Source organism: Suncus etruscus, chromosome 18 (assembly GCF_024139225.1).
Source record: "Suncus etruscus isolate mSunEtr1 chromosome 18, mSunEtr1.pri.cur, whole genome shotgun sequence".
Taxonomy (NCBI): Eukaryota; Metazoa; Chordata; class Mammalia; order Eulipotyphla; family Soricidae; genus Suncus; species Suncus etruscus.
The window spans coordinates 11439959-11452910 of NC_064865.1; the positions used below are offsets into that span (position 1 = coordinate 11439959).

General features: G+C 33.1%; 1 protein-coding gene across 1 annotated transcript in view; it reads left to right on the plus strand.

The window, feature by feature from the left end:
* The window catches only part of PKHD1 (PKHD1 ciliary IPT domain containing fibrocystin/polyductin), a 507893-nt gene that overhangs the window by 474565 nt on the left and 20376 nt on the right, over positions 1–12952 (plus strand). The window contains exons 63-65 of the mRNA XM_049765224.1: positions 1279–1386; positions 6649–6807; positions 10430–10540. Of these exons, the coding sequence (XP_049621181.1) occupies positions 1279–1386; positions 6649–6807; positions 10430–10540 (378 nt within the window). The remainder of the gene's footprint in view (positions 1–1278; positions 1387–6648; positions 6808–10429; positions 10541–12952) is intronic.

A 12952-nucleotide genomic window follows, 5' to 3' on the forward strand; every position in this document is an offset into this window, starting at 1 on the left:
CTGCGGTTCATTGTTTGCAAGAGTTTATTGGCCATGATTTTGATGCATATAGGTTTTAAAGAGTATAAACTGCATTTTTCTTGGGCGCCTATCATTTATTTGAGTCTTGGCTTATTTATTTCTTTTTTTCTGGGCATTTTATTTATTTTGTAACTCTGACGAGATGAAGGAAAGATGTTTCTCAAAAAGGAAGTTTTAGTGAGTAGTGCAAAATTGACGAGGAAAGACTTGCCACATAAAGGGATTAAGCAATTGAATTGAAAAATGTTTCACAATGAGCATATTATATCTTTATAATACCTATAAGTTCTAAATATCTCAAAAATTTATAAAGCTTAAAATTCTTTCTTATAACTAATTGCCCTTCATAACCAGTCATAATGGCATTTCCAGAGTAAAATATAACAGCATATATTAGAAAGGATTTTGAGGGTATCAAAATCAGAAAGTTATCTTGAGTTAATGAATGAAGTACTAATAAACTATGTAAGCTTTGTTCTTTTTCATTTTGTGCAAAAAAAATCCTAGTCCAAGCAGCCCAAACTACAAATTCAAATCAGTCATAAATTGATTCATTGCTACAGAATTTATCTACTGATGTAAATTTGTAAGCACATAAGCAATTGTTTTCATAAAACAGAGGCATGGGCTAGCAACTGAGAATCTAGAAAGATGAAATATATGAGATATTTAATGAAGAAATGGGCTGTATAACATTGATGAAGCATTGACTTTGGGACAATTTGGGCTCTAACCCCAGTTCTGAGTAAGTTATACTTTTATGAACTATGTCTGAATCTTTAATCCACATTTAATAGCATATATTATAGGTTGTTTTAAAACTATACTTATAGTAGGGGCCAGAACGGTGGCATGGAGCATTAGGGTGTTTGCCTTGCTGGCGCTAGCCTAGGATAGACTGCGGTTCCATCTCTCAGGGTCCCATATGGTTCCCCAAGCCAGGAGCGATTTTTGAGCAGATAGCCAGGAGTAATCCCTGAGCATCACCGGGTGTGGCCCCAAAACAAAACAAAACCCCAAAAATCTATACTTATACTAGTTTCTGGTTTTCAATTTATGTCAGCTACTATTATTATTCTAATATTCTGTATTGGATTATCTGCATCTAAGGCCTGTCTAAATGAAGCTTGATGTATTTGACTTAGTAAAATCTTTAGTTAATTTTTTTCTTTTGTTGTACAGTTGTCTCTTGTCAGTGAAAATTAGAAAAAGGAGCTCTTGAGTAGGTAACTGACATCTACGTTTTGTGTTTTGTAGGGTGTACTCAGGCAGAAACTCAAGATGGTTATGTGAGCTTCTCCGGTTTGGCAGTTTTGATCTCTGGGTCAAATTGGCACTTTATTTTTACTGTCACTTCCCCTCCAGGTAATTTCAGCACAGTGTGTTTTTATTACCTGTTTCTGTCTTTCTTTTTCACAAACTCCTTCTCCTTTATAATTGGAATAGCTACTATCATGGATAAGAAATTATTATACTTTAGCAAAAATATTTACTTGTTTATGCCACTAAGACATGGGAAGCAAGATTGAACACACATAGAAATTGAGTCTCTGGAGGCAGATTACATTAACTAAACATCAAAAACTTAATCATGATTTTATTGTAAACTATATTAACTCAATATTAATAATGTTTTTAACAATAAAGCATCTGATAGATATAAACAAATTTATATTTTTATATGATTGTTAATTTTTTTCAATGTTCTTTAGAATTGTTTTCTGAGTCCTGAGAGATATATAGTGGGTCAAGTACTTACCTTGCACATGACAACCTGGGTTCTATCCACAGATGCCAGATAGCCCTTGGAGATAGTCAGGAGTAATCACTGAGCACAGAGCTAGGACTAAGCTCCAAGCACATCTAGGTGTGATTCCCCTCCCAAAAAAAATGCTTTCTATGACATTCATTGATATATGTTTTGATATTAATCAGAAAGAAATATGGGTTAAAATTATATGATTGTGTTTGCTGTTTTTCTTTGTTTTGTTTCCCTCTGGGCCACACCCAGGAATATTAAGGCCTAAATTCCAGCTTTTCTTTTTGCAGGGGTTATCCACACTCAGAAGTGTTAGGTTCTAATTCTTTATTGTTGTCAGTAGATCTTGCCAAAAATAGAAACCAGGGCTTCCATATGCAAAGCACAGTTCCAACATTTTATTTCTTCACTGCTATTGGTATCTTATCTTTCAGTTTTCTTTCCCTCATCTATTGCTTTCTTTTCACATTAAGTTAACTTTTATTATGTTCATTTAAATCCTCTTACTTTCACAGTAGAAGTAAAATGTGTTGATAGTTTTCTATGATCTAGTTCATACTGGACCGAAATATGAAAAAAAAATTCAAACAAAATATTCCCCCCTCTAAAGTTTTCTTGAAATGTTTGCATTATTAGTAGATAGTTATATAGTTATTCAATAAATTTGTATTGGTAATATGTTAAAAATCCTAAGCAATTTATAACACGACTCTCCCATTTCCATAAGGGTAAATAAACCCTTCTTATAAATCCCATTTTTATGAAAAGTAAAACCTTCATAAAAATTGTAATTCAAATTTAAGTTTCCTCTTGCAATAGAGTGTAGAGAATGCAATTTTGACCTTGTCTTTTTCATTTAACAATGGATTTTTGATATTTATCTATTAGAAAAATGATTTAAAAATTGTACTCATGACAAAATTCTAGTGATCTAAGAGTGCAGTATCTAAAAGTATTCTAAAAGTACTAACATTACATTTAATTTAGATCAGAAAAAATCTGTCTGATAATTAACACATGTATCTTAGAAGAAAGATACATTTTAAAATGAATTTTAAAAACTAAATAACACATTAAAATATGATATAAACAGAAATATATTAATAAAATTTACCATTTTAAACAAGTATTAGTGTTTATATTTAGTAGTTTGTTAGTTTATTTTAAGTTCTATATATAACAGATGAGAAATCATAAAAAATGGAACATTGATGGAGCTGGAAACATAGTATAGCAAACTGAGGGCTTATTTTGACTGTAGCTAACCTAGGTATAATCCTAAGTATGGCACCCCAAATAGTCCCCATAATCCCTCTGAAATGATCGCTGAGTACAGAACCTGGAGAAAGCCCTATGCACTTCGGTGTGTGGCCTAAACACCACCCTCTCCCAAAGAGGGGTAAAGAAAAGAAGCATTGGAAAACCTTTATTCCTCTGACTTCTAGAAATTCTCTTGATCAACAATATACAGTTTCAGAGTGTTTCCTTCTCTTCCTTGTCTCCAGGTATATTAATCATGAGTTCTTGAGTCATTTTGTAAAAGCATTATTTATACATTCGCCATTGATTCAAAGTGTGGTTTCTGTTTCATTCTGTTATGAATCAAGCTGAACACCTACTTTTTGAGAAAGATAAATAAATATTTAAAGGAATACATCATTTCTCACCTATTTTAAGTAATATTGGTATCAGGAAATTGAAAAGCTGAGTTGGTTCAACCCAATATGCATGAAATCTTTTTAACTCTGGTTGATTTACTAATCTCATTCATTTCTCCACATCTGAACTTTTTGATACATTCTCAAGAGAATCTTGTATTATTCATTGTCTGCAAATACATGATCATATCCATGATCTAGGCAGTGGTTTTCAAATAATTTTGGAGTCTTATGTTCTTATAATATTCTCAAGGGTTATTTGAGTGAGAATGAGATTTGCAGGGATGTTTCCAGCACCTAACTTAGAGAAACTCTGAGTTGTCATGTCTTGGCTAAGAATTTTTTTTTTCTTCAGAAAGTCACTTGGCTCACTCATCAGTTTTCTTAGATGTCTTTTCAAATATAATATCTTCATATATTATTTTTTTCAGCCAGTCTACAACAGCATTCTCAAGTATGCTCCCAAGTCCAATCTTTATGTCTTCTGATCTCACTTTTGTCTTCATAGTACTTGTCGCTACTTACATCAGTGTCTGTGTATCTGCTTATTTGTCCACTGCTTGTTTGCTTTTGCCCCTTTCAAAACCTTATTTCTGAAAGGGGACATGAGTTCTTGTGCATACTTAAGTCCTTGGGGCATAGAAAAGCCTGGCATGTCATTGGCACAAATAAATGTGTTTATGAATAAGTATATTGAAATTATGTCTAAGGTTTCATTAAAAATGTTCTGCTAAAAATATTTGGAAGTTCCACTCTTAGATCCAGATGGCTGTGCCAGACTTATAAATTAGTCCTCCTGATTCCACCTTCTGTTACTATTTGTGTTGTAAACACCTCTATGGCTTTCTTTATCTTTTGAATCTCACATAGCTCTCTCTGCACTTCTCAGTTCAAAATATTCTCCTCATTGCTTTTCATAGGGTTAAGGTTTTTTGGACTCATTTTGTGCCATATTAAATATCATCTAAAAAGCTTGTGAGCATCAGTCCTGAACTTTAGTTTTTTTAATTCTTTAGGATTCCCCTTCTCAGTCATATCAAGGGAAAATTAATTTCCAAATCAGTTTATTTACCTTATGCTGATGGTTTGTGGCATGCTCTAATTTGTATTACCAACATATTCTTATATGTCTTATTTAATAGCTTGTAAATAGTCTAAGAATGAGAGCAGTAACTTAGCCACTTAACAAAGTAAGCAATCACTGAGAAGTCATTGGTGAATAGATAAGAGAATGAAGAATTTGGGTTTTACATTCATGAATTACCAGTGAAGTCTATTTTCCTTTCTCTGGGTTAGATTTAGTTAATTCAGAAACCCATAGAAAGCAACTAATTGACAACAAACAAGCCAAATGTGGCTCAAGAATAAGATGGACACACATGAGAGCGATTTCTATCTAATTTTATTATAGTAGATTTGGAACCAAATGCTCTGAAGTGAACAGACTGAAGATCTAACTGTGACTTTCAATCTAAAAGTTAGGGTCATCCCAGGGAAATCAAAGCAAAGAAAAAACATCCTATTTCCTTGGCTTGAGAAAATAAAAACTGGTTTTGTATGGCTTATTCAGATGAAAACAGAGGTTATAGGCATTGCTTACTTGTTCTGAATGAACCAGTTCAAAAATACTTGCTAGTTATAATATAATATTTTAAAAAAATAAAAAATTTTATGGAACTTAATTTACCTATAATTAAATATACAAATATAAAGGGTGACATTTGATATAATTGAGTTTGTTTGTATATGTTGTTATTTTTGTTTGTTTGTTTTGGGGTCATACATGATGCTCAGGGAAACTCCTAGCTCTGTACTCAGGAAGTGCTTCTGGTAGTGCAAAGGAAACATATAGGTTATTGGGATAAAAATACTTGCCACATGCAAGACAGGCATCCTGAATGCTGTACTGCTTTGAACACAGGATGTTTTTATAAATGTTCATTTCTATGAAACTATAATCACAAGTGAAATAATGAGCATGCATCGCCCCTCCAAATAATAGACTAACTTAATATTTCAAAAGAAGTATAAAATAAATTTTATATTTTGAATATGTCTTTAAATTAATTTAAGTACACGTAGAGACTCATATAATAGATTATATCAGGATAGTTTCCATTTCATCAAAAATTCTCTTTCTGATTTTCTTCTGTCACATAAATTCTTCCACTACCATTAAACTCACTAACCATTGACAATTTCCTCCTCTGACATTTTCCTCATCTTTTCTGCAGTATCATATATGTAGAATACGTGATAATATATATATATATACTATAGGAATGAATGTCTTTCTCTTGTATAATTTTTTTATTATTTAACCTCATTGTTATAAATTATCCTCTAAGAGTATTGTTGTTATAGAGAATTATTTAAGTATTCAGCCTCATTGCTCTCTCTGACTTCCATTTCTCTCTTTTTAAATATTTTATTTATTTCTCACTATCTTCTTGATTTCATAGTAACCTATTGTCTGGATAGAACACATGTGGTTTATTAATTACCCTGTTTAGGAATACTTGTTTCCAGTTTTGCATGATTATAAACTATAAGCACTATTGTAAAAGTTTCAGCGTGCACAGGCAAGTCTTTTTTTTTTTAGTTTTCCATATCTTGCCTTAAAATAACAACAGGTAGGAACCAAAACGTCTACCATTAAAACAGGCACCAGTTTGATATTAATTATTGGAATGAAGCACTATTCAACCAATAAGTTGTCCATTTTATCCCATCTATCTACTTTTTTATTATTCTACTCCAAGTTTACAAGATTAAAAATATCTTATGAATTATAAATTATTTTAGCAATGGTATCCAATGTTATATATCGTATTGAATAGGATACATATCTCAGACAAGTAGTTACCTTATATTCTGTAACCAAGACTTTTAATTCTAAGTAGTTGAATGTTATGTGATGCTACAAACAGTTCAGTGGAGAAGATGGGGGTGAGAATACAGGAGAATTAGATGAACTTCCCTGTAGCAGTACAGAGAATTAAAAATGATATTTATTCTCTGAATCTTGCCACTTTTCATAAATATAAATCTGGAATTTGTTATTGATTTATTTATTTTAGTATTTTGTATAATCAATACTCATACATCTAATTACATTCTCTTGTTGCAGGAATATCTTTTCCACTATATTTTACTATATTGTCATCTTTTTAATGTATTGTTATTGGTGTTTTATTTTTTGTTTAACAGAGGCTAATTTTACTGTTAAATCCAAGCCTTTTGCTGTCTCCCCTGTCATTAAAACGGAGAAGACAACAGTCATCCTGGCTATTACCTTGTGCTCAGTGTTTTCGTGGCTGGCACTCTGCTGTCTGGTGTGTTGTTGGTTAAAGAGAAACAAAAGCAGAAGTACGTACTGTTATTTGGGGGGGAGGATTATGGGGTGAGATACAGGGTGGAGGGAGGACAACATTGGTGGTGGGAATGCCCCTGATTCAATGTCACTATGTACCTAAAATACTACTGTGAATGATTTGTAATCTACTTTGGTCAAAATAAGAATTTTTATAAAAAAAAAACTCAATACTACCAAATTTAAATGAATATTATTCTAAAAAAGAGCAAAAAATATCTAAAAAATGCCATCATGTACAACAAATTAATATATTTTATCGGATCCTCAGAAACATTTCTCCTTGTTTTCTTCCTTGCTGATTTTGTAATTATAAGGAGGGGATACACCTTTAGTTGTAGTGCGCCAGAGGCCATGTTTGTTATAGCACCAGCAATGTTTATAATGCCAGAACTCACCTTTGACAGTGCAGGGGAATTAAACTCATGACATCACACATAGAATACAGTCACCCTTCCCTGAGCCACATATCTAGATCCAAAAGATGAAATTTTATAAAACTTCACAGGAATATAAACTATATTGAATGAATAGGTTCAATTTATAGAGAGGTAGGGATGTTGTATTTGATAATGGTGTCAAAGAGATAGTAATGACCACTTTTCTTGGATTAGGTTTTATGTCCTTTAGATACATGAAATTTCTTAAAACCCTACTACCATCCTTTGAAAGTGGAAAAAATATGTGATGTCTGTGTACAGAAAGTGGAACATTAAGCACAGAAAGGTTAATTAACTTTGCAAAGGTCTCAGCTAGGAAGAAGTTATATTATTTGTAGATTCTTCAGGTTCTTGTTTCACTTCCTGTATGACCACCAAATAGTAGGGCAAAGAATGAAAGATGCCCTTTTCTCCTTTTGAAGAATGATGAGAGGGCTTGTTGGTTCTACTTTTTCATTATAGAGTAGAAATTAAGTATATTCTTGAACATTTTTTATTTATTTGTGTTTATTTATTAAATATCCATTTATTTGGGTTAGAAACAGAATCACTGATAATAAGATGTTCTATAAAAAGAATCTCATATACTCTTTTTTAGAGCAGGGAAATAGAGGGAAATAAATTAAATATCAGCAAAATAATTTCACTGCCCATGCCCTGTTCCCAAAATTGTCATTAGTATTAGGAAATATTTGGACAAAAAGCTATAGTGAAACTAGCATTCATTACTTTACAATAAGCAGAAAGATTACCATCAGTCATTCTTATAGCATGAGGTTCTTTTATCCAGTTGTAAGATCTTGTCAGCTCTTAGAATCTTGCTAAAGCTTCAATAATTAGTAAAGACCCCAAAGAACTTTGTTAAATATGTGTTCAATCTATCAGAAAACCTAAATTATAATTTAAGAGAAATTTTAAACATTTTTAGTAGTTTAAATAGCAATAATTGGTACAACATATGTAAATATAGTTAACACATTTCATTGCGACTTGGAGCTTGCAGTGCTTATGAGCCTTTCCTAGTGAGGAATATGAGCATCTGATATTTCAGGGCCTAGACTAGTCATGCAGCAATACTTGGGTACAGAGGAGCTAGGGACCAGCAGAGTCACCCTGGTAATTAATCAAATCCAAAGAATTATGTTTGCAAGTCATTTGCTCAATTTATTAAAGCTGTCTCCACATTTCTTTCTCATTTTTGTGTTATTTTATCTATTTTCATTTATCGTGTATTAAATATTTGTTTATATTAGTTGGCACAATATATCAAATAGAAATTTCAATGTCCTTCCCTACCATACAATGCAAAAGAAAGGAAACTGATGATTACACTGAAAGAAGCAATCGATTCACAACATTCAACATTGCATTTGAAATAAAGGACTGGAGAGGAGCCATATATATATATGTAAAACATGATAATTTGGGAGCAGAGAAATGGTACAAAGGGAAGGGTTCAGGCAGCTCGAGGCAGGGGATAGGAAAAGATGTGTTTGTTTTGTTTTCCTGTTTCCAAAATCAATTTTACTTTTAAACTATATTTTTAAATAGAGTGAAGAGAATGACTTTTTGGGGAGGATGATGTTAGGGTCACACCCATCGGTTTTGAAGTTTTACTTCTGGATCTGTGAGATCGCTGTGGCAGTGGTATAGGGACCAACTGTGGTGTGGAGGATCAAATACTGGTCATTCATGAGCAAGGATTGAGCCTTACCTGCCATGCTATCTCTCCAGCCTTGAGAATGAAACCTTTACAAACCTATTTCATGTGTATCTTAAGCAAAATCGACTGGGTTACTGAGCAGCTTCTTCATGTTATCTATTTCAGTATGAGGGTTTTTTTTCTGAGGTATTTGAGGAAAAAATAGTTTCAAACATAAAAAGTAGAAAGCAATAAATATGTTTATAGCTGTGAGAGGCGATTATAGATATTTTTGATACATAAAAATTGGATAAAAGATAGTTAAGTTAGAACTAAATATGACTTTTCTCTATTCAGTTACATGAAACTCTACTCATCTATTACATGTTTTTGTATGTGTAGCATGTGTGGGGAGCCACACAAGGTTCTGCTCTGGGTATAAAGCTGGCTTTGTGCTCACGGATCATTACTGGTGGGCTTTAGGGACCATATTGATACCAACAGTTGTACTTGAGTTAGCTGTGTGCAAGACAAGCATCCTACCCTCTTAACCATTGCTCTGGTCCCAAACTATCTTTTTTGAACTTACATATGATTTGAAATGTGATTTGGTCATGTGACAAATATAATGTTACTGAACGATATAGAAATTTCCAATGCCGAAACATTCGATTCACAATTTAACTAAATCACAGTAGTTAGTATCAAGTTTAATTATTATAAATTGTGAATCTCATAGTAGTTCATGAGCTTTTCCAAAATTCTACATGTCCTAGGAAAATGTGAATGTTATCACTGGTAAATTTCCTCGATTATTTACTGTTATTAATTTAAAATAACTGCCAAATATGGGGCTGGAGCAGCAGCACAAGCAGTAGGGCATTTGCCTTGCATGCGCTAACCTAGGATGGACTGCGGTTTGATCCCCTGGCGTCCCATATGGTCCTTCAAACCAGTAACGTTTTTGAGCACATAGCCAGGAGAGTAACCCCTGAGCATCACCGGGTGTGACCCTAAAACCAAAAAAACAAACATTTTGCCAAATATCTAAGCATAATTACCCAAAACTTGTCTTTCAGTCGGTCCTCCAACCAATGCCTGATATGAAGAATGTATATATTAATTTTATTATTATATTTAATAAACAATTCAGTGGAAATAATGTATCATTTTAGGTAGAAGTAGATTGAAGATATGAAATTATCAATCAAAAGCATATAACTGGGTCCACGGTATGTGCTTTGCATGTGGCCAATCTGTGTATGAATCCTAGTACCCCATATGATCCCCTGAGCCTGTCAGGAGTGAGCCCTGAGAGTTTCTGGGTGTGGTACCCAAACAAAATATAAGGTATATATCTATATAAGCCCTATGCATAGTACTATTATGTAATCTCTAGATTGGATGTCATATTGTAGTCAAATGAATTAATAATGAAGAAACTCAGAGCAGGTAACTAGGTGCTCCGTGCACATTTATTTGTAACCTCTTGTTGAATCTATACTTAACTCAAAAATAAAACTGCCATTTTTACAGAGATAAAAAACGAAGAGGTTTCTGAAACCCAGACAAACGATCAAAAAAATCACGCCTCATCCAAGGGATCCCAAGTAGATACTGAAAAAGAGGACACCACAATGACAGAAGGTAAGCTTAAATAATATGGATAATTTCCCACCACTGACACCTTCTGTGGATCAACTGCAGCCCCCTTCCTAGCTGGATGAATTGAGTTTATTGTCCCCTCCTTTGCTTGTGGAACTTTTCAAAGAAATTTTACCCCAACATAGAAAAATATAAGGTCAGATATTAGCCAGTTTTTTTTAGTATATATTCATATTTACGTATACATATGTACATGCCTATGTGTGCCCGTATATATATAGTGGGAGAGTATTCTTTAAATAAATTGACTTTGTTACATAGAGAAAGGTAAAAGCAGAGTATAGATTTATAATCCCTCCCCGAGCTATATTACATAGCTGCCAATTTGGCGACATTCTCAAAATGTAGATTTCAAATGCCATTTCTTTAAATTATATTGAATATAGAATCCTCAAGAAATGAGTCAGCTTTATTTTGCTCTGTTTTGTTGTTTAGTTGTGCTTTTAGAAAAATGTATTATTTTCTGGTGCTGTACATGATTCCAGATGATTTTGCTTTATGTTGTTCAAGTGTTGTTCAAATTGGTGCCAAGCAGAGAAAAGAGAAGTTTTCTCTCAGACCAATGTTTTGCCCTTGTTCTTCTAAAGATACAGATTTAGAAAGCAGGGGATTAAACATGAGATGGATTTGCCAAGTGCTAATGTGTCGCATGCAGAATCTTGGAAAATTTTCAGAGGCCTGAAACATTTTGAAACCAAATTCTACAAATATATATATATATAAGTTATAACCAAATATCACATTATTTTCTCTTTAAATATTAATCTTATAGCTTCTTAAAACATGTTTTACAAAAAACAGTTCAATATTCAGCCTTTAACCAGTTGAATGAAACATGTGTGTGCATTTATATGCATGATTCAGCTTCTTTTCCTACTGTGTATTGTTCTCCCATGAGGAAATCAAGTGATTAACTTTTTTAAATTCCTAGGCAACAATCAATCATATTCCAGTTGCTAAAGTTGCATCAAAAGTCAATAAGGGGATGTGGTTGGTGAAGTTGAAAATAGATACAAAAAATAAAGGACAAAAATTTATTTGGAAAACAAAGAGGATTATTTTTAGTATTATTAGTATTAGTATTTTTGCTGCAGGGTCATGTGGGTAGAGACTCACTAGCATGTTCAAATGGTGGGTCCTTGGGGTCTCTAATACTGCACCCTGCAATGCTCAGTGGTTGGAATTTAAGGGGTGCCAGAGATGGAACCAGAATCAGCAATGTGCAAGTCATGTGCCTTAGCTCCTGGAATATCTTTCTGACTCCTCTAAAAGAACATATTTCTTTTTTTCTCTAAGTTTCTTGTCTGTATTATTTCATGCAATATCTACAGTTGTTTACAAAACAGTCACTTGAACTCGGGTCTGTGTAGAACAGCATATTGAGCTGTAATCTTTGATGAAGGGCAGGAGTAATACTGTTTTTTTCTCCTAATCTAATATGGCCGTCTACTTGAGTCTCCGTTTTCTGGTTTAAATGAACTACATTAAGCAATCCACAATGCCTGGGTGTTATATTAGGAACATTTTTGATGTGGTAGCTTATTAATAAATTATTAAGAATGAGACAAGGGACAGGGATTTTGTGGTAAAGCTTAGATTGAAGAGATGGGAGTATCAAAGAAGCCATTTTATTAGGACACACAAGTTAAAAATAGAAAGATGTGTTATCTGAATCCTCCTTTGGGGATTAGAGCAGATTTGTTTCCTTCTCTCCTAAGCATTGTCCAAATCGTAAGTGCCTTGTTTCCAAGGCAAGCAATGAGGCATCTCCTGCTTTCTTTGGAAATTATTACCAGCTACAAAACACCTAATTATTTCTAGCTTTAAATAAATTTGGTTTTATTTCATTATTTCCATGGCATTTAGTTTCCCCTTTTCCCTCAGTGTTTATAAACATTTAGTGTTTGCTGATAACGTGATTTTTTGTCTCTCTCAGAAGCACCTTGCATTCACTAGTCTCTATTATTAACATTAACACTATTTAGCTAATGGCATGTACATTTCTGCTATTTAGTGGATTCAGTCTGTACTGTAGATTTCACCTAAAATTATTGGGATGCAATAAGGATTGGTAGAATGGTTTTAAAGGGAAATATAGAAATGAAGTTTAAAACCTTAGTATGTCACTTGTACCAAAATTTTTGACATCACTATGAGATAATTTTTTTTAAATTATAGCAGCAAGATCACTGTACTGCTGAGATGTGAAGATTTCCATCGTCAGAGAGGGCATAGAATGTGACCACTAAGAGCATGGAACCCAGAATTTTGTACTCTTTCCTCTATTGGGATCCTCTGTGGGTTTAACTAAGATAACTCTCTTCATTACATATAATAGTTTCCTTATCAGAAAAAGCACATAATAATATGGTGTATAATCAAGTTTTTTACAGA